Source organism: Aptenodytes forsteri, unplaced genomic scaffold (genome assembly GCF_000699145.1).
Source record: "Aptenodytes forsteri isolate BGI_AS27 unplaced genomic scaffold, ASM69914v1 Scaffold54, whole genome shotgun sequence".
NCBI classification, from domain to species: domain Eukaryota; kingdom Metazoa; phylum Chordata; class Aves; order Sphenisciformes; family Spheniscidae; genus Aptenodytes; species Aptenodytes forsteri.
Genome location: NW_008796044.1, coordinates 1991309 through 2013841, shown reverse-complemented (window position 1 = coordinate 2013841; position 22533 = coordinate 1991309). Strand labels below are relative to the sequence as shown.

General features: G+C 39.1%; 1 protein-coding gene across 1 annotated transcript in view; it reads right to left on the bottom strand.

Annotated features, from left to right (window-relative positions):
• Positions 1-22533, bottom strand: part of SLIT3 (slit guidance ligand 3) — a 553189-nt gene that overhangs the window by 242825 nt on the left and 287831 nt on the right. The window contains exon 5 of the mRNA XM_009285701.1: positions 19135-19206. Coding sequence (XP_009283976.1) covers positions 19135-19206 — 72 coding nt within the window. The remainder of the gene's footprint in view (positions 1-19134; positions 19207-22533) is intronic.

The window sequence follows — 22533 nt, the reverse complement described above, 5'->3', positions numbered from 1 at the left end:
AGCAACAACTAAAACATCGGTGTGTTATCAACATTATTCTCATCCTAAATCCAAAACACAGCACTGTACCAGCTACTAGGGAGAAAATTAACTCTATCCCAGCCAAAACCAGGACACAGGGTTATTGCTCTGCTGGTTCTTATCCATAGCGCAGGACAGGAGAGGTTCTGGACACAGATGACATTACTGCTGCCATGAGGACACCACCCAAGGGCTTCCCCGGAGCTGCCTGCGTGCCCAACTCCTGCCAGAGGGAGCACAGGCAGCACAGGCTGCACAGAGCTTATCGGGAGAAGGGGCTAAAGATGCCCACGTGTACTGCCAGGATAAAGGGCGGGATGTAGCAAAGCAAGGTGGTTATTTAACAGGGTTGCTTAGCAAAAATAGTATTAATTCTGGTGTTTCATTGTTTACACAGTTTTATTATTAATAATTTACTAAGTTCAGCTTTGAGAGGAAAGCTAGGGCTCTCATGCCTTTAAAAGGCTTATACTTTTTCAGCAAACATGAAAATTACATGACGAGATAGAGGCTGTGGCAGAGAGCAAATGCAATAGAGCTCAGCGATTAAGTGAAGAAAAACGCGCCCAAGGGCCAGACACCAGAAGCACCTCTTTTACACAGTTAGCGAGATGACAGAGCAAAAAGAAATCTTGACATTCGATCTCCAGACATCTGTCCCCTTTGAAATCACATATTACATTAGATTAATTCTATCACCCGCAGTCATACAATGACTTGAGATATGTTTTCTAGCTCTTAAGAGAAAAATTAGAAGGAAATAATACCAAAACAGTAAATGTTGTGAGTAAAGTCACAGCAGAGTGTCAACCTTGTTACATGGCTGGTAAATTTGGGCAAAACAATAAAGATTCTTGTGTTTTGGTGACTTTTTTTTTAAATTAGAAAATTAATATTAATACCTCATGGATAAATATCCAAACAATTAACATCTTGCACTTATGAACTCTAGTATCTTAGTATAACACACCAATTAATTTTTCAATCAGATCCTGGTTTATCACACTGTTTTAAAAAACCAAAAATGGCCATTTAATGCTAGAGAGGGAAAAACAGTTTGGGATATCTCAGTGCCCCATTTTGGTTTGGGGGATTTTTTTTTTTTTTTTGGTTAACATGGTTGTATTCAGTTCCTCAACATCGAAGAAGTGCTAAAATAATAACTAAAACCCACAGTCACTGGAGCATAGTTAATGAACACTACATATTTCAAGACAGTGCATTAGTTTTAAATTACTCTGATATGGGTTTCCAGTACTGATCCTGCTTAGCACAGGCTCTGAAGCTTTTCTACATGGTTCCAAAGAGCAGGCCATTTCATCTTTAATACAGCTGTGGGCTCTGATTTTAGGATGAGTAAGTGGCACTCCAGATGATGAAAGGTGTGTGTGGGGCGTGCTTCCAGGTTTTCTGTTCAGTTTTACCCCTTTTCTCTTATACTGATCTGACAACAGCAACTTTGAGACATGAAGTTTAAATTATTCTAGTAATTTCCACTGTAAAATTGGCCACTGAAAAATAACCAATGAAAAGTAAGTGTTTTCAATTACTTTAAGACAAGGAGCCATTTGGCTTAGCTACAGCTTTCTCTTGTTCACTGCCTACCTGTCTGGGCATTATCAAAGTCGGAGATTTTGTTTTTAACACGCAAATGCTCCCAAATGGCTGAGGTCCACATGCAGCTCCAAATTCCGACTCCTCACTCTGATTACATGTTTCTCTGCTTTGCAGGTATGTGACTTCTCAGGCCTACTGAAAAAGAGCAGCAGACCCATGTACATCATATAACTATGCTCCTAAGGCTGTTGCCTTCTTACTGATATAAAACAATGCCAGCAATGGATACTATAAAAACATTTGAGATTTGTTTTCCAGTCGTTGCTTCAATGCACATGCCATGTCCTGATCCTCTGTTTTTAAGAGTCTTTATATTTGTCATTTCATAGCATCACATCCCATTTTGTAAGTCAGACCTGTGGTTGACTTGAAATCAATACTAGATAAGCATATGGGCGAGTTTAGATGAGTCTGTGCTAAGGGTGGGAGAGAGACCTTAGAATTCATCGTCAAGCTTCTGAGCTTTTAGGACATTTACATCTCACTACTCAAGGCAATGAATTCAAGTTCCACATCCAAATTCCTACTGGAATTACTTCTTACGGTTACAGTTCTGACTTTATACTTCATTGCCCCAAATTTGCTTGTTCTCCTACGTGATTTCAAAGAAATGTTAACAAAACATGTGCTTTTGATTTGTGCATTACCTGCTTACGCCACAAAAACTTTGATGAAACCGTGAGTTCTTCTTGTGTGCTTTTATATATTTATTGATATTTGTACTATGTTCATAAAAATTGTACTCTGCACTTCTCTGGGCACTTTGTGTGCTTATATATCTAACTTACGTAGTTACATAAGTACATTTGCTTACTCATATAAGTACATATGTAAGTACTTATATGACTAAGCAAATAACACTCCTGTTACTCTGAGAAGACTGGTAAAGGGTTCAAATAAGCACTAAAATCTGCCATTTTGTTATTGTTACAAAGTGGGGTATCCTTGGCAAACACTCAGAGTGTAAAAAAGAAACCAGCATTTCCAAATCAGGGAAGATCCTCCATTGAAAAAGCAGTGGCTGTCTTAGAGTGGCTCCATGACCGGAGGATGCATGCCTTACCCAGGAGCTAGGACACTAGTGATGTGAAAGCACCTTTGTCACAGAGACCCCAAAACATTAGGAAATCATTTCTATAGGGAAGGGCATAAGCTATAAACAGTTGCAGAATGGAAAACATTTGACTGGAGCCTGCTCTGGGCCATACACTGTACATGCTTAGCTTTAACTGCTGAACTTTTACCAAACAGCCTTCTCCAAAATCACAACCTTTTGTTTCACAGATTTGAGTGCTGTCATGTCCTGTCTGCTATATGGTGAGGTCCACGGGGGAGGAAACCTCATTCTGTGTGGATTCAGAGCCTCACGTAAGAGTCCTGAGCAGGCCAGCCTAAAGGTGACTTCTCATTGTCAGTATTGTCAAAGTCCACTCATAGACATGAAATGTTTGTCGGGTAGTTATACCTGAATTTGAAGACCCATCCATCTTCCTCCAGTAGTTACCCAGATTCAAGTTAATCATCTCATGACATATTTCAAAAAGGTGTCACACAAACTATGCCTCTGTGACTTGTGTCCTCCTCTGCCATCCACTCTTTTGCCCATTTCCGAAACACTTGCAAAACTCACCTACGCTGTCAATGAAATATGTGCACTTGCACATAACAAATCAAAGCCCAAAACACTTAACAGGGCATCTACAGAACAAGAAGGGTTATGAAAGAATAACTAGTTTCTAGACAGAAAAAAAGACATTTTAAAAAAAGTCAATCAAAAGAAAACCCAGAAAAGATGGTAGGACAGGAAAGCAAATGAAAGATCTGACATATCAAACAGGAACCAAAAAGAATGTTGCTCTTGGTCATCTTGGGACCTAGTAATTATATCAATTTTTAAATACTTTGAAAAGCGCTATGGAAATACACAGCAAACTGGATCACAGTTGACAAAGAAAGCCATTTTGTTTTATTGTTTTCAAGCCAGCCAAATTCATGTCATCTGTGAAATGTTTATCACCCAGGGTAAGGACAGCAATCCATCCTGCAGATTTATGTTTACAAGCATTTTGGAACAAATGTTCCTATTCGAAAACCCGTATGAACCATAAGCATCCAATATGTTTGGATCACTACATTCAGTTTTTGTTAGCAGATCTTTAACTTTCTGAACAATGTTTTACAAAATCAGTGTGGCACTACTATATATCCTGCAGGAACAAGGCACAGAGCATATGTGACAACTCTTCCGCATATTCACCAGGGAGTGTTTCTTTCCGCCTAGATGAAACCATAGGTCTATTTCTTTTGATCCATAGAAGCAAATGGCATTCATCTATTTTTGGCATTTATACGATCACTGTAGTATTTGAGTCCCTCACCCTTTAATATATTTATTCATATTATTTCATCCACCCCGCAGATGCACAGCTGACAGCAGCATAATGACGTTCTACAAAATTTCAGGAACTGAACGCAACACTTCCAGTTCCACTAACCCACATCATTTCTAAATTAAAATATGCTTCCCCGGCCTCAGGACATGTTAAGTACCAATCTAAAACACAGAACAGGGAGCGTTTATATCAAAAGTGCTGAACACCACTCACTGCAATGGATAGTTACTCATAATGTTACTGTTGTCACAAAGTACATTTATAAAGACACGGGTAAACATGTATAACAGCACTAATGTTTTACTGAATTGCAGTACTTGAAAGTAAAAATATAATCAAAAACCCTATTGGTACCTGATATCATCACATAAGCTTAGTTCTTAGGTAGAATTTAAAAGCAGTCTAACTGGTGCCAAAGTCTGTCTTTCAGCTTTCCTTCTGGATAACTATTCACTTGGAGAGATTAACTGCTGGACAAGGAATAACGTGACCCTGGATCTCAGACTTCACAGTTTAGAAATCCCAGTACCAAGGGACAACCATAATCTCCAAGACAACGTGCACTGCAAAAACAGGATGATAGGTCACCTCCAAAGGGCTTTATTCCATCTTGCAGGAGACTTGAGTAAGGTAACTCAAAAGTCAGTATTTATCTATAAATGCAGGACTTCTAACAAACAGAAATGTGAAAGAATTATTCCATTTAAAACTGGTAAAAACAGCATCATGAAATAACTGTGTCCCTAATTCAAAAAGAAAAAAGATACAGATAGAAGATGGCTTATTATTAGAAATAAGGTTAGGAGTATTAACTAATTTTTACACCTTACATCTCACATCAACAGGAAATATTGCAGATGCAGGTTTATATACAGAATTTCCTAGAAGTTGCAGACTTTAATATTTTTCTCTGCAAATTGCTAATTTTTAATTTTTTTTTTAAGAAAAATATTTCATTTTGAAATTAATAACATCAACCTTCAGGTCATCTTAGACATTGTGATTTCTTAAATATAAATGTTTACATGTCTAAACTGTTCATTCACATTTACTTACTAGCCACTGAATAATGATTCTACAAGCCTTACAAAATTAAAGCCATTAACAAAGAATCTTAGACGTTAACTTAATCCATATGACTTTGACATTTTCTTGCTAGGTAGTATTTTTTTATTAGTATTTTTTCCTGACATTAGTCCATAAATATATTCATAGCAGAGACAGCTGCTTCCTCTGCCAGGGTTGTCATAACAAAAAGGCAGTCTTGTGCAAGAAAACTTTTACTCCCTAGTAGGATTAGGCAGCAAGTTTGGATCAAAAGAACATACCAGTTACCTTACCTGAACCTTTAAACAAAATCTCAAACATCTAATTCATACTGAAATGTGACAGCACTTAAATAAAATGGCCAGAGAAAAGCCCTGCCCCAAAGTTTTCTTTCTTGCAATCAAAGCAACAAATCTTTTTTAAGTAGGTAAAGAGGATACCTGCACAACTGGCTTCACAGTACATTTCTCCCATCCTTCTCAGTCATCCTCCTGAGCGTGCTGCTTGCCTAACTTATTGGCAAGAGCTTGCTGCTTATCCCCCCTGGCCTGAACATTAACCCTTAATTATGCTTTCCAGCTGCTCCACGAGAAGCAAGTGAGCCACATCTTTGAAAAGCAATGTGAGCTCAAGGCAGAGCGCTGAAAACCAAACAAACCCCACCACCACCGCCGCCAAAACCCCCACCAAAATGGTTCGGATAACCGCGAGCCCCCTTATTCAGTGAATCATTCCAGGCAAACCACTTGACCTCCTTGCAGCAGTCATCTTCCTTACAAGACTGGTTTTAAAAGCAGGACCTAATCAATAGCTAATGCTGCATATGACCTGAGCTTAAGAATATAAATTAAATACAAAATAAAGCAGGTTCAAGGGTGAAACTCATGTACAGGGCTACTGAGGGGTCACAAAAAAAGTAGAAGGAAGAAGAAAAAAAGAAAAAAAAAAATCACTCTCACTTCTAAAGCTAATTTTCACACCAGAAAGATCCATTTCCCACCACACGTCATGACAAGCAATTTTTAACGTGTATTAAAAAGAATAATGTTTCGCTGCACTGAGAAGTAGACTGGATGTGGTGACTCGTATGTTGTGCACCTGGAAATGCAGCAAGAACTGCTTACGGGGATCTTAATGCAAACCATTTGCCTTAAGAAATCTTGTGCACCACATCACAGTTTTATATAGCCCATTAGCTTATCTGTTTAAATGAATTACATTCTGGGTTTTGGTGGGGTTTTGGGGTTTTTTTTGGAAAAGCATCATTTGATATTCCAGTATTAACTATCTTGACTGCCTTATAAGCAACTTCTGATTGACAGGATATCGAGGCAGAATTATATAGGGAAATAATCTTGATCATTCTTGAAAGTCTCATGTTCCTTCAAAAGAACAATTAAGAAATCCTCACCTTCTCTAGTAAAACAAGGGAAAGGAATAAGAATTCTAAGTGTGAGAATAGCATCTTGGACAAGCTGTGTAGGCATATTATCACAGTGTTACTGTACTAGTGTTCAATGATTTGGAAAAATAACTCCAAAAAGAGCTTTAAAAAAACCACAAACGACTGGAGCACAAGTTACCTCCACATGAAGACAGAATTCTGTCATTTGTTTCTTTGACATTTATGGGACTACCAAAGGGTAAACAAAAGCAAAATTAGATCCCACAGGCTTTTGGTAGGAAAAAAAGTGGAGGAAAATGATATTCAGTAGCAGAAATCAGTTGTACAAATGAGACCATCATCTAACGGCCCTTTCCAATGCTGCCATCTCGCATTCACCCTATGTCGTCTGGTCTTAAACAAAAAGGTTTTTATTCTTGCCTACCTCAAACCTATTTTACTAAAGCCACTCTCAGATTTACACCTAGATAATCAAATTTACACTATTTCTATTAATCTCATAACAGATATTTGAATGCCTGAGGATTCCCTCTGTGCTTCACTTTGAGTTAGATCCTTATTTTACATTGGAAGAAAACATTGCAGATCCAAGCATAAACATGATTTTTTAAAATAAAAGAAAACAAGGATCTTCCACAGGATCTTCTTAATATCCATGTAGGATTTACATGATCTGAGCTTCGTTTGAGGAAATTTTCAAATGATGCAGCAATTTAGCTGTTTAAAAGGACTGTATAACATCCCTTGCTGTATAAACACAGTGAACATATGTACATATAAAACCAATTTATGATGAAAAGACTGTAAAATACAGTTATACCATTACAGTTTAATTCTTTTTTCCTCCAAAAATGTTTTCCTTTCAAGGCATAACAATTTGGAATTGAACTGAATTGCTGGTGCCTTCGTTTTCCTACAGCCACTTTATCTCATGGAGCCACCCAACTGCAAGATAGCAAAGCCATATAACAGCCTGAATCACTGAATGAGAAACACAATCATTTCCTTCTACGCTCTAAACGTGGCAAGAAACTATACAGGCTTTGTCGTCGTCGTCCATTTAAATACCCGGTTCTGCTCTCTCACAGAAAGCTGCAGCTGAGTTGAGAACTGACAATAGCCAAGCAGCCGCCTTGCTGAGGTGGGGTCAAGAAGGGAGGACATCCATCTTATTTTGTGGTCAAGGAAGAGCGGTGCAGGAAATCTAGTCCCCCAGTCAATTACTGAAATTACTTTTTGAGCCTAAGTCATTGCCTTCCAGAGAAAATAAGAATCCATTTACTTACCTGTTTTGCACCAGTGTTTTCATCACTTTTTTTTAACGAAGTTAGATTAAAAATAATAATTGCGTTATCCAGAAAAAGTGATGCAGTATTAATTAAGAACTGAGGAAGTTTTATTCACCTTAAAAGGTACAACAAATCCAGGACACCGTTGCCTATTTACAAAATGAAATATCAAAACTTAATCCTAGTGAAATGGTAAAACAACTTGAGATTCCAGAGACCCACAGTATCCCTGCCTTGAGAGCCAAAAAGCACATTGGCTCGTCAAAACTGATTCTGAGCAGCCGATTAGCACTCCCTGCAGATCCCTTCGCTGTAGGCAAGATCTCCATTTTGCACAGAACTGGTCCTGCCAGACAAGTCCCAGGGCAAAGTGTGGCATTGCCATGGAATGAGCAGGCACTGCCCTCGTTATGCCCGAGTTGGCACTCCTGCTCTCGTGCCAAAAGACTCTTTTTCTCTCTAGCTAAAAGACACGTGTTGCACTGACTGAAGAGCCGAGCTGAAACACAGGAGAAAACAAAAAAAAAAAAAAAAAAAAAAAGACAAAAAAAAAAGACAACTCAAGCAATGGTTTTAACTTTGTCCAGCTGGAAAGGTCAAGAGGAGAAGGCAAACTTTGTTCTGCTGGTGGACAGTATTTACAACCCCCATTTATTCATGGAGTCTGCACTAAAATGATATTGCTATGCTGTTTTGGCTAGAGACTGCATACGCTGACCCCTCCATGCCCAGCACAGCACCGGAATAATTCCATACAAAAGGTTTGTATTAAATGTAATGAAGCAAATGACAAAATCAATAAACCTGGAATGGTGTGGCTATCATAAAAATGATGTAAATTCAGAGTTCACAGTGGTTATGAAGCTATTTAGAATTATAATTAAAAGCAGTACTATTTTTTTTTTTCAGAATAAAAGCTCCTTTTGACAATCACAGATGAATGCTACAGGAAATTTTCAACAAATGTATTCAAAATTAAGGTATGGGGCAAAGACAGCATAAATTACCCAAAGATAAATTGTAGGCATAGGTTAGCCTAAAAAAGTACAAAATAAAGAAAATTTGATTTTAATACTTTTTCAACTGATGTCACATCCCATTTTAATCAAGTTTTATATCAAAAGGACAGTAAGAATACCACATAGCCTGTTTTTAAATCATGGTATTTTCTGGAGTTTGTTTCTGGCACAGAGACTTTTGTAAGACTATTAAAACAGAAAAGGGCCAAATCTGCTATTCATTACTCTCCGTACAAAAGTGGTGCTGCAGCATGGGTGCTGCATCAAAATTTATCTATGCTTTATTAGGATAAAAGAATAATGAGCCCAGAAAGCACTGAGCAGAGCTCAGCGAAATAAGTAAGCAGATAAGTAATCCCTGGAAATTTCAATAGTCACCCTGACTTTGTGTGGCAGATTTCAAACCCCAGATAACGGATCCCATTCAAACTTAGGGGTGAGGTTTTCCTTTGTCAAGCTCTAGACATGGAGCTTGTGGCCTCATTTAAAAATTTACACCAATGCCACATTTAGGCAAGTGAATTATATACAACGTAAATCTCTAGATTCCTGAAACTGATTTTTTAACTATTTTCCACCTAATCAAACAGAAAATTCACTACAAATTTTAAAAGTGACCATCAAGCCTGGGGTTCTCGCACCCAAATACTGAGCGTTTTCAGTCTCCTGTGCAAACTGTTCACATTGCTGTGTCAGATGTGCTGTTTTCCTGACAGGAAAGACACATCCATGTCACTCTTCAAAACCCCCACTGATGACCAACTTACAGAGAGCTGCATTGCTAATGGCTATAGAAGAAGCCTGTTAGGCAGGAGAAGGCAATAAATTATGCAAAATAGAAAGCACAGGGAGGATCAGAACAGAATTCGAGGTAGATGGAAAGGACGACTTAGGCCTATATGGTACACTTCGTCTGTCTTGTCATCAGCATTAGGATTTTACCATAAGAACAAGGGAAGTGCAACCTTTAAATGGTGCTTGAAATACATTTCCAGAAAAGGAAAAAACAATTGGTTGTCTTATGCCTACAAGAAATATTTAGAAATCTATGGTTTGCCCAAAAATTGATATTGAAACCAATATATATTGCAGTGGATATACTGAATACAGAAATTGGGTAAATCAAAATTATGTATAACCTTATTATGGAGGTAGTCAGCAGTGATTCACATCAGAAAAATGAAAATTATAAAAATATTAAATGCCACCATATTAAATGCCCCCAAACATACATCCTCCCACTACTAAATACTGCTGGCTTGTGTACTTCTATTTTATAGACAGAGCACACTTAAGAGATATTTCAGCTTTTATTTACCTGACATTTTACTCAGGGGAAAGCAACCTTTACAGTGAGGAAATCTGTTTCTCAGGAGTGATGGTTCGGCTTTTAATGAGTTGTCAGTGACAGATCCCTTGTGGCTAGTTGAGTCCACAACTACGGGCATCCACAAAACAAACACTTCCTGAAATGCAACTGGACAGGAGAACAGAGCACACATCCACTCTACTTAATGCAGGTGTTTTCATTTAAAAAAAAAAAAAAGAAAAAAATCAGCAGTGCATTTTCAATCTGTGAAATCAATCTCAAGTGAAGTACAAGTGGTAGTTGAGCACATTCAACAGATTTAAAATCATTCTGTGCTCGTTAGTCCACCTGGTGTTTTATTTATTAGTGAGGGACATGGGAAAGGGGATTACATAAACCAAAATGTGTTTAAAAAATGCAAGTATAATCTAATCACACTACCAAATATGACATACATTTAAATACTTCATGAAATGGTTCTGGAGTTTTCCAGTATTTATCACGTGTTGCAGAATTCGCAGGTTTTTAGCCTGCACATGTTTCTGCCATTGCTCCCTGATGCATTTGGGACCATCCCAAGTTGTTCAGGAATAAAGCAAGGAAGGAGCATTCCCTTTAGCAGCTCTTCTCATAAAATACAGGAATATCCTGCAGGTTGCGACCAAACCCTGCAGTTCACCATGTGAAGAGTTGACATAACTCTACTGCAGAGCATTTACAGAAATGCGCTATCAAGACTGAAATTAGCTCACTAGCTAGCAAGAGTACTGCTGAACCGGCATCTTTTAGCATCAGTGGACAATGCAAAAATCCCCAAAACTTTCTTCTCCAGAAGGTAATTTTGAATAACGACTACTCCTTATGATGTTAAAAGAGATCTATGCATAAGTTTCAGGATTGTAATGACACTTGAAAAACACAATATTTCTTGACAATCACGATAAACTGTTAGAGAGCACAGCTATTCAGAAGCACTGCCTGTGTGTACCATATTCTAGAAAAAAGCAGAATTAACTCCTTATTCAAGACACTTTGCTCACCCTCAGCCATCCTGCACAAGGCTCTTCTGCGAGGGAAAGGATATAGGGGAAGCCTTCCCTATAGACAGGGCACGCACCCTTGTGCCCAAGATGCTGCACTTCATAGCGTCAGGAAGTACAGATGGTGTACGCATTGCCTACCTTCTCACCGCAGCACAAACAACAAGAAAAAAGGCTATGCCTATTCACTGAAGGCAGAGAAAAAACTGTGATTAAAAGGATGCAGTTTCTGAATTAAAATTAAACTTGTAATCTCTACATTCCTAACAGGTTTACTCTTGGCTATGGCTGCAGCAGCTATGATGTTCCTGATGGAAACGGACTGGGTGAGCAGTAAGGCAATTTCAGCTGGGGGCTAACAAAAATGCCATTCCTCCCTACGCCTTCCTGCCTGCCAGAAGTCAGGCTGCACAGCATTTAGGTTTTCTTGCTTTTTTCTCTGATTTTTACTATAAGATAGACAAGCGAAGTTATTTAGAAAGATGAGGGTTTATTTAGAAAGATGAGGGTAGGTAGATTTTAAAGGTTAGTGATTTAGAACTGAATAAACTAGAAGAGAGAAAAGCAAAGGGATGATATGTGCCAAACTCCTCAGGCAGTACAGCCAGCAGCAGTTCCTCAAGCAAAACTGCGATACGCAGCCAGACGGTCCCTGCAAAGGTGGGCCATCACTCTCAAGAGGCAACGAAGCAACCGACTTCTGTGTCACTTGGCATGCTGGCCCTTTGCACCAGGCCAGCTGAAGATGTAAAGAAATAAACATTAGTGTATCACAAAATGTCCACCGCTAAGACTCAGACTCTGCTTGGTTGGTTTTGCATATCTCACCTTAAATGCATTCTGCATTGTGTAGGGAACATGCACGTGCATTTCAATCAATCATATCTTTTTAATGAGTTGACTGTGCTATATATGCTTTTTGCATTTATTATAAGGGGTAGAACAGATGGCAAAAGCTCAAACTAATAGATTCATACAATTAACTTATGCTGCAGGTGATGTTTCTCCATAGAAGGTGGTAAGTTGGTAACGTGTTATTTTAATATTATAATAATGCTGCATTACAATGGAATTTCTAGGAAGGCAAATGTGATGGCCACAGAGATCTCTCTTGAATTCATTATGGTCACTATCACAATGAATACCAGTTACAGGAGATGGGAAGGAATACACTGTTGGAATACATTGAGTGCAGTGCGAATTTACGGATAAGGAGGAGGAAAATTATTTACAAATTTTTAAGGTTGAAGTAATATGATCTTTTCACCCCCTAAAGGGTGCAAAAGGCTTGTCTCTAACAAGTATTTTAAAATAGCTGACTGTTTCAATACCTCTGACCTGTTTTGCCAGCTCTGAAAACACTCAAAAATACCAGCTGAGATCAAAGCAACCTGAAATCTGTTCCATAATAGAAATTTATCCTTTCTTTAAATTTTCATGTATTCATATTTAAAATACACTGTGCCTTTCATGCACATCATCAAATACAGACACATATTGTTCAGTCTATTGAAAGATACATAAGCAAATACACAAGCCAACACGTGATAATCAATTCTTCTCTAGCCATTTCATTGCTTTTATTTGAGGCCAACCCCTGACTTCAGTAGACTTCTTCCAGATTTTACACCAAATGAGTGGAAAATCTGGCCAACTGTTTACCTTCCTCCTTTTGTTTTATTTTACTGCAAACTGCAATAGTAACACTGAATACTGTACACAAATGTCAAGAAACTAAGGCCAGGAATTTCAGAGGGCTCCGGATAATAGCTTCCCTTGAGAACCCAGACTAAAGGAGTTAAGTTTTCTAGTGTAACATTTCATTAAGATATACTGCATATTTATGTACAGCAAATAATTCACAATCACTTGCTTTCTGCTAGTGAAATGGCTACACACAAATCAATCATTATTTCCTAGGGCTTATTTTAACTTGACAGGTATGTTTATTTCTATTCTATGGCTGAATGGCAAAAATTACAAATATGCTCTGCAGTGCTGGTTGTGATGGATAAAAAAAAATGACACAGGAACATTTTTATATTTTGTGTAGGTGAATGCAAAATACCTCTCAATGTAAAGAGCAAGTTCAGCTTTTTCCAAAACCTGAATGTGCAATCTAGATGTTTAATTTTTGTAAAAGTCACATGGATCGATGCTAATAGTAGATGCATGCAGAAAAAGTAACAGTATCTTCCAGGAAAAGCCATTTAACAAATAAGAAAATGAAACTAATAGTCACAAAAATATTTTACAGTACTCGCACAGCTTTGATTTTTTACATTGCATAGGTAATGTAACCACTAGGAAAATAGATGTGCACTGACTTACAGAAGTGTTAAATGTTACATACGTGCTGATGCATTTCTGCATTTTTTTAAAAAATGTAAATGCTTAATTTCTTCCTCCAAAGGAACCTTTAGGGCTATAAAGAAGGATATTGCCCACAATTTCCTAAGTGGCCCCAGGATGCAAGGAAAGCAGCTTGCAGGTCTAGTAATATGAGCTATTATCTTATGTGCGGCTGAGAAATATTTAGATAGGAATGCAGTGAGCCTGTATTATCATGACAGATGAACCTGTTAGCTTTTGTTTTTCTGAATCCCAATGCTGCAAAATTCTATCTTATAGTCAAAGCCTACAAAAGGAAAAAGACAGAAACTGAAAAGGCACAGAACTGAGTTCCAGTGAATCAAGAACAAGAAATGGCAGCAACTCCTCACCGAAAAAGCAGTAACTGTGTAATTTCATGTGGCTCTAGCTCTGCGTGGTGTTCAAATGGGGTGTCTACACTGTCAGGTTGGCTCCCTCTCTGCTCTGCTGCTCTGTCATTCTCCTCACGCATCCACACTGCATACGTATTCATGTTTTCCTTTCAGTAAATCATTTAGTTTCCTTGGCTGGGAGATGTTGATGTGAAGGAGAGAACCATGCACAGCAGAGCTTGAGCCCTATGGATAGTATGGACATGGGCCAGTTCCTACCACCCAGCCCTGCCACCAGCGCTGCTCCTTGATGTGGGTCATGGAGCCTGCATTGACATAGATACTGACACCAAGTCTGTGCACTCTGTATGTACACGAGACGTATGTTTGCACTCTCACTGCTTACAGAAGTAGCTTTTCCTTCAGTCTGAAAGGTGCAAGATAGGAATGGGTGACAAACGAGCAAAGGCTTAGGGAAACAGAGTCTTGCCATTTTAGTCTCAGACAGATCTCTGCTTGCTGGTAAGTCTCGGGCTATTGATTTTCCTTACTGCAATGCTGCAAAACAAAGGAATAAACTTCTGTCAAGAGATGGCAGAGGATACAGGGCAGCAACTTGCCAGGAAGAGTAATTCTTTGAAATCTGTCCTGTGCATTTCTTATGGGGGAATGATCCCTGCAACACAGCAAGCCCCGATATCATCATGCCTCCAAAAATCACATGCCTCCAAAGCTTTGCAATCCTCACGCAGCTCAATTGGTTATGTTCAGCTTCACAGTCCTAAAGAGAGCACAGCGAGAGGAAGAGCTGGGAGCATACTGCCAATAACCACAAGCAACACCTTAAAAGAACGGCTGCTGCTGTTACAGGATCTTCATTTGAGTCAACCTCTGCATATTCCTATTCTGGGAATCTGGCTGCCCTCAATAAGGTGGGCTGGGCAGGCTAATCCAACAGAAACTGCAGGAATGCCTCACCAGAGAAACACTCATCTGAATGCTAAGATGTGATACAAGCAGGGTAAACGTGCAGAAATCCAAGAAGCGGCTCTATATGTTTTTATGATGGAAGGCCACGGCTGACAGTGCTGAGTTAGCCCAAAGTTCAACAAGACCCATATCCATATACTTTAATTCTTGAAATAAATGTGCTTACTTGGGGCTAGATTCCTGCAAGAAACATTTCCTGTTCTCTAAGTAATAAGTAACAGAAATTGAATACAGGTGCGCACTGCAAGCTGGCCCTCTCTTGCCCTTGCTTGTTCAACTCTTTTAGGACCACTGAGTAGCATTTACACATCTATTCTAAAATATGTTTAAAGTGTCAGTTTATGCTGAATTCCCATATAAGTTCACTATTGGTAATGGACATTACGTGTTCATGAAAGTTTCTACAAGCTGTATAATTATTTCTATATTTTAATTAGAAATAGACTTACTAACTTATTTTTTGTGTGCAGATTCTTCCTTTGATTTTATAGTCAAACAGCAGAAAACACTTCATATGAAAATAATTCACACAACAAAATTTCCCCCACTTGGGAGTTTTAAAACCTCATCTTGCCAGCCTCTGCTTTGGCTTTGTCTCGTGCAAAAACATTGGCCTCCCTGACATACGAATGCTCTTCTTTAGCACAGCCCTTATGTGAGCCTATTTTCCTGGGCTCACTGCTCTGCTAAGAGAATGACAAAAGATAGACAGCTTTTACCATTCAAAAGAAAAGGCATGGTGAAAAATATCCTGAAACACTGCTTTCTATAAGACTTTTTTTTTTCCCCCTATCATCCTAACATTTGTTTTTTCAAATGACTGAAATCGTATTGGTACCAAGCCAGTTCTGCAGTCCTGTTGCTCGAGGGACATCACCAAAGACTCTCATCCCTCAACACATGCAGCAGCACTTCTTCCCTTAAATTCAGGAAATTTTGGGTTTTTTACACCAGCGTGCTCCAACTGGACACAGCCTGACACTTTGTGTTGCTTACTGCTGCGGCCACACTGAGATAGGGTAGTTCTCATAGGGTTTCCAAATGACACCCGCTGTAATTTATATTAAGCCCTTACGCTGCATATTTCTGAGCTTGTATCCAAAAGGAATTCATGCCCTGGCTTAGTCTATTGCATCAACTTCTCTGCATTTTTTCCTGAGGGAAGCTTTCCAATCTGCTGTTAAAGACAGCGTTAATCTGGAGACTTTCATGTGGTCTAGCACTTGCTGTGTCTCTATAATATCTACAGAGTTATTATTTTTGCCATGACATTTGGACACTTTATGTAGAAACTGGAAGAATTTGAGGCCATGTTAAATGTCAAGCCATGAAAACAGAGACAATTCCATGCCAGCCTTTCCCTATATGAATTTTAAAGATAAATTGGAAAGGGTTGGGGAGTGCGGGAGGATATGTAACTTTATTTCTTATGTCTAAAAGTCTCCAAGATCCCTCAAAAACATGCTTTATAAGGTGGAAGAACTCTGAGACAGTACAATAAATCTGCAAAGTGATAACCATAGAAGCAGCCAACCCTGCTGCTATCACATTAGTGCATATATGTCAGAGAGTCACCAAGCGATTAGCAGTGCAGGTGTTCGAACAGCTGAATGGCACTGAAAGGCAAAGACTCATTCTCCTCCTCTAGGTGCTTGAACACTCACGCTCATTGGCGTGGTCATTTCTGTGACTCAGAAGGGAGCGATCTGGCTGCCAAATGTAGACTGAGAATGGGAATTGGCATGTTTAAGCTTACTGCTTAAAGCTTTAAGAGCTTTAAATATTAACTTGGTTCAACTTGCATCACACCCTTACAGTTATTGCTGCAGAACTTTTAATGCATTTCCAGCAGCAAGTTGGCTCAAGATTTTGCCACATTTTTCTCAGCAACTCATAGACCACTAGTCTGTGTCTGCAAGCAACAGTCATCTGATCTAATGAACCACCCTGGATACACAATTCATCCATTCCTTATCAAGAAAAAAGGACTACAGATTTGAGCGAAAAGTCTGCTTCTCCTGCTATTTATCTAAACAATCAGTACTTGTGGCTCACATCAGCAAATCTGTTAATTAGACTACTAAGCTTTGTGCTCCTGCTGAGCCTGAATTTGGACTAGATGATCTCCAGAGGTCACTTCCAACCAGAATCATTTTATGATTCTGTGGTAACTTCAGTATTCCTGAAAGGCAGAAACAGTGGCTACAGGGAAGCACTTCTGATACTGTGTCTTTTACAGCAAGATAATAGATACTGCCTAACTTGACAGTCACAATTTTTTGTCAAAACTTTAGACCCCAACATTTATAGAGTTCCTCTAAGCACTCCAGCCAGCCATCCCTTGCTATCAGCTCGTGTAAAGGTGAGACCCTGGTTCCTTCTGCACTGAGATTGGGTGCATAAATCAAAGAACACCTGTGATTTTTCTGACAGCTTGCCAGAGGTGAAATCAACTCTGAATGCAAACGTTGCTATTTTAAATGAAGTTAGACAACTAACAGTGAATTATAGCTGGGAAAGTTAGATTTTCTGAAACAAAACACCATCTATTGTTCCTCTAGATTACACAATGTAAGTAAAGTTCATGCTAACATGACAAAAGCGCCATGCTTCTGTCTAAAATCCACAAACTTCTTCCCACTATAAACTATGTTCTCCAGTATTTTCCTGTGTCTTAAAAACTAGTCCTGTTCACACAGGTCCTCTGATGCTCCTCCGCTGAAGAGGAGGCTTAGATGAGTTTAAATGGCTCCTCAAGATGCATTTTCTCAAGCTGACATTCAGGTAAAAAGGCTTTCACACCTGAAAAGCTAAAGTCACTGTTGAATATACACAAAGTAAGTAACAAACCGTTGAAGAAACACAAGCTTAGTATGCTGAATGCCTGCAGAAACAGCTGTAAATGTTATATGACGTGTAAAAGTCTTCACATTCTGTCTGTCCCCAAGTCTCCAAAGGAACCTTGCACAGTGCTCAGAGAGAGAGAGAGCAGGGAGCATCTCACAGTGTTGCGCCTGTGTTTTCCAGTTTGGGGGAAGTCCTGCTTTGGTCTTTTGCAGTACTGTGATGTCTGCCTTTGCATCGCAAACCCCAGTGATGTGATATTCCCTGCAACACAGCATCACCAGAGAAAGTACAAGAACTGTGCTTTGCCCTTGGATGCAGACATGGTCATGCTCTGACTCGTGTTGACTGCCCTTAACAGTTTCCATGCTGCCTATAGAAAAAAAAATTTCTATAGTCTGGATGCTAAAGAGGTTGTTCATTGGGGCAAGAATGAAAACAGAGCACGGGTATGTTGCAAGACTGTTCTTAGAAAAGTGCTTTTTAGATCTCCTTCAGCTGATTCTTCTACTAAATAAACAAAAAATTCCACACTATTTACACACTATGCTTACAATATTTAACACATTGGGGTATCAGGTTTCAGCTACTGGTGTGGTAACATAGTGCTAATACTAATGGCTCTGAAATGGTTCTGAGTGGCTGCAAGTTTTCTCAGGAAATCCTGACTCTCTGCCAACTTGCTGGCTCTTATTTCCTTTTTCAATTCACCTTGTGTTGACTCTAATGATGCTAGTGGTGCGTTAGCGTGTGGGTGCACACAAAAATGCATTTCTGGTACGTAACATCTAAGAGGCTCTAGCAGCTCTGGAAATATAGAGCCAAAAGTCTTTATTTACACATGTTTCAGACTGTATGTTATAGAACATGGCTAGGACAGACTAGCTTCATTAGCACAAACAGCAAAACCCGCTTTTCTCTCTTTAACAGCTTTTAAAAATTATTTTAATTTTCAATACAAACTGTCAAAGCATGCACAGTTAATTTCCCACATTATTTTTTCATTTTCTGATATTTGTGCTCAACTAGTGTGCCCGTGTGCTACATTTTGCCATATTTACCTTCCACCCAAGTGGTGGGGCAGAAAATTTAATCTAAGTGAAATATTTCAATTTCACCCCCAAACTCTACCAGTTCTTTTCCTATGCATATCTTGCTTCAAGGCTTGGACCGTGATTTCACTGGATTTTGCAGGACAATACTGCAGGGAGGGGTAAAGCCTTTAAGTACACTTTTTTCTTTGCTCAAAACTTCCCCAGGTGTGTTGTACAGTGTACATGTGGACTAAAGTAGCACGTGAGGCCCCTGACGATAACCTGCTGCACACAGCAGGGCCCGCAGCTCCCTTTTGTGTTGCACAGAGCTAACCATGTGGTACTCAAACAAATCATAACAGCCAGATGTGACCCAGGGAGAATGTTTTTCACCACAAATATTAATGAAGTTGTCACTTACAAGTTCTTCACATCAATGATTCCTCGAAAGGCCTTTCTAGGGATTCCTTTTATCTGGTTTTCACTCAGGTCTCTGAATAAGGGAAGAGAAAAAAAAAATACATTGTATTAACAAAGAGAACACATTTCTCAAATCTACATGAGATAATGGAACACAAACATGCTTGGAAAAGTAGATGTTCTGGATTTGTTACACCACACGATGTTTTCAATTTTCTTTATCTCCTCTAGAGGTCTGTGGCATGAGCTGAAAAGACTCTCCAACGAAAACCACCAGAATTCGTGATACAAATGACAGAACTTCCAGAAAACATCACTCGAATGTGGTCATGACGCTGGCACAATGCCATGATTCGCTGTCAGAGTACCTGCAGCTAAATCTTATGCCTTGAAATTGCAACCCTGTAGCGTAAATGCAATTTTCTCACCATGCTCCTGTTTGTTTACCGACTGCAAAAATACTTGGCTACCCCTGCTCAGATTACAGCCCTTTATTTGAAATTAATATTCAGGAAAAACATGACAATCATTTTCTTGTGAGTTTTGTAAATTTACAGTGAAAAGATCTTGATCCACTGCATTAAAAAAAACCCATTGCATTGTATATCAATGGGAATGACGGAATTTTTAACCCTGTTTAAAAAAAAAAACCCAAACAGCAGCAATTCAAAATGTCTTTCTAGTACTTAAAACATTACAAAAGGTTTCAATTTAAATCATTACACCTGCATTGTGAGTGCAGGTAGAGCAATGAGCACTGCAGGTTACAGTTTTCTGTTACACAACCTACATTCAAGTTGCTTTTTCCTTTGATGTACTGGAAGATTCCACTGGAATTTTCCAAGTTCGCAACCCCCTACCAGCGCCAATGGAGGCAGGCAGGAAGGCATCAGGAATGGGAAGGAAATGGACATAAAATCAGAAAGTTGCGATGTTTTCAGGCTAAGGAAAAACAGCACTCACAATGGTTTCTTTGTCGGCGCCCTGTCAGTATGGAAAAGAGGGAGTGATTTCACTCCGGTTCAGGGTACAAAGTGTGGGGAAGAGAGAAGTGTAGGAAGATGAAAGGAAGGCAGAAGAGTGGGAAAGAAAAATGGAAGAAATAAGCAAATGGAGGAAATGGAAGGCACAGGGACGGCTGGAGAAAAGGACAAAGAAAGGTGATACTACAGCGCAGGATACACAGTGCATCATTTGGTGTGACTTGTCCCTATGCTATACGAGCCCAAGACTTTGCCCCTTTTTCAGAAAGAAATGGCTTTCTAATGATTATTAAGACTGAATGGCAGTCGTGTACTCACCACCAGATACTCTTTTCTGTAAGTACATTTTGTGTTGCAGCAAGCCTCCTTTCTAGTCTCCACCAAATTGGCTTTATCAAATGAGAGGCCAGAAATCAGAGCCTGGCACAAAAGCCCACAGTGACACTGTAGGTCAAGACATGTCACTCAGGGCTTTCTTCTGCTTTCCATCAGGCAGATAGAAAAAAAAGGGGACTATGTCCTTGTCATGAGACTAATTCAATTTATACCAGTCATGCAGTCTACACCAAATTCTCAAAGTAGCCACAATTGTCCATTCAGACTAGCACAAACAAAAATGTGCTGCTGGATACAAGTCTCTTTTTCAAGCCAGATTAAAATTCTTTGTGACCTTCACAATTTGTTTAACACTGATCCACACCATGACCCTTCCTTCACCTCCCCTTTCTTTTGCCAGCAACAAAATATTAGTTCTTTAAAGACAGACCTTCAACCCAGACAAATGATCAGGCAACCCGAACAGAGAAGAGTCGGAAGTAAAGTGTATTTCAGACCTATAAGAAGGAAGTCTTATGCTGAAGACCGATTTCATGACAGGGGTTCGCTTTGGTGTGACAGCAAGGCACAGCAGAACTACAGCCAATGGTAAAAGTGTGACAAAATGGCTTAGGAAGGCAAAAAACAGTAAGACCTGAAAGCAAGAGACACACAAAGTAGAACAAAAAGGGCTTGACAAAGTAGAATTCTGTGATCAAATAAAACCACACTAAACCCACCAACACCTCAAGTTGCATTTGTCCAGCATTTTATTATGCATTATTTCAAATCCGGTTTAAAAATAAATTAGGTTTTCAAGTATTTTTTTCTAATATTATTGTGGTCTAAAAGGGCTAACTTATATTCTTGCTTCCTGCTTTGTCTTTATGCTCAGCTCTCACTTGCAGTCAAGCAAAAACAGGGGAGTGTAGGAAATTCATCCATTTTCTACAACAATCTTCTTGTAAATTGTATTCATTTCATCTTCCATTTAGGCACTCTCCTCTAGCTAACAATACTGCCTCTCTAAACTTCCAGGATCGTGGACTGATTTCATAAATATCTCTAGTGGTCTGAAGAACTGACAGCCTGCAGGGCATTAGTGACACAGCATGGAAGAAAATTCACAACTGCATGCTTCACTTTCCGTAACTGCCTTCTCACAATTATAATCGTCCCTTTTTGAGCAGTTAGGAAGAGTGTTCATCTCTGCTTCCTAACGCTGTGCCAAACTTTTGTTGCACATCTTTCTTAAGCAAGCAAACACCAACCAGGCTCAGCACGTGCACTTCACAAAATTTGCTCTGAGCGAGCAGAAGGCTGTAAAAAGCAACTTGTCTACATAGTTTATCTTAAAGTTTCAGTTTTTCATCCCCTACTTCTTATAACAGACATAATGGGAAGCTCTCACTGACAGTATGTAAAATAATTATTAGTTATTAATAGTAACTGCAGAAAACCAGATAAACTAATGTGAGGCCAAACCAAAACCCTAAAAAAACCAGACAGACAAAAAAGAATTGTGGTATTCAAGAAAAAATAAACAACTAATCTGAAGAAAAATAGATGATGATGACTAACACATTTCCAATTTCTTAGACAGAGGTTTCAAGCCATCTATTTCTGTAATGGAAGACAAGTCCAATGCCTGGACGCATGATGGATCCTAAGGAGGAAATCTGAAAAATTCCAGCTTTAGAGAAACATATACTTCCAAAAATCCTCACCCTAATAGACAATGTTAGAGAGCTGACCAAAACGCTTGACCTAAGGACAAATTAAAATGTGCTAGTACGTCAGCAGCACCCTCCTTCACAAAGGTTCCTCTGTACAGAAAGCAGCAAGCCCCAAAACAACGGAAACACGTTCATTTGCATTCTGATAAAATAGACATGTTGAGCTAAATGAATGGTTTTGGATTAAATTATTCTTCTTGTTATTTTGATAAATACAGACAAGTTTCATCCAGTTCAGCCTGCCACACAGCTTTCAAGCAATGCAAATGGCACAGAGATTCTGCAACCAGCCACAGCCTCAATAAAGTGTAGTCTCTTTTTGGAAGTGTCCCCCTGCCTCCTTCATACAGGGGTCCTGTCCGATGG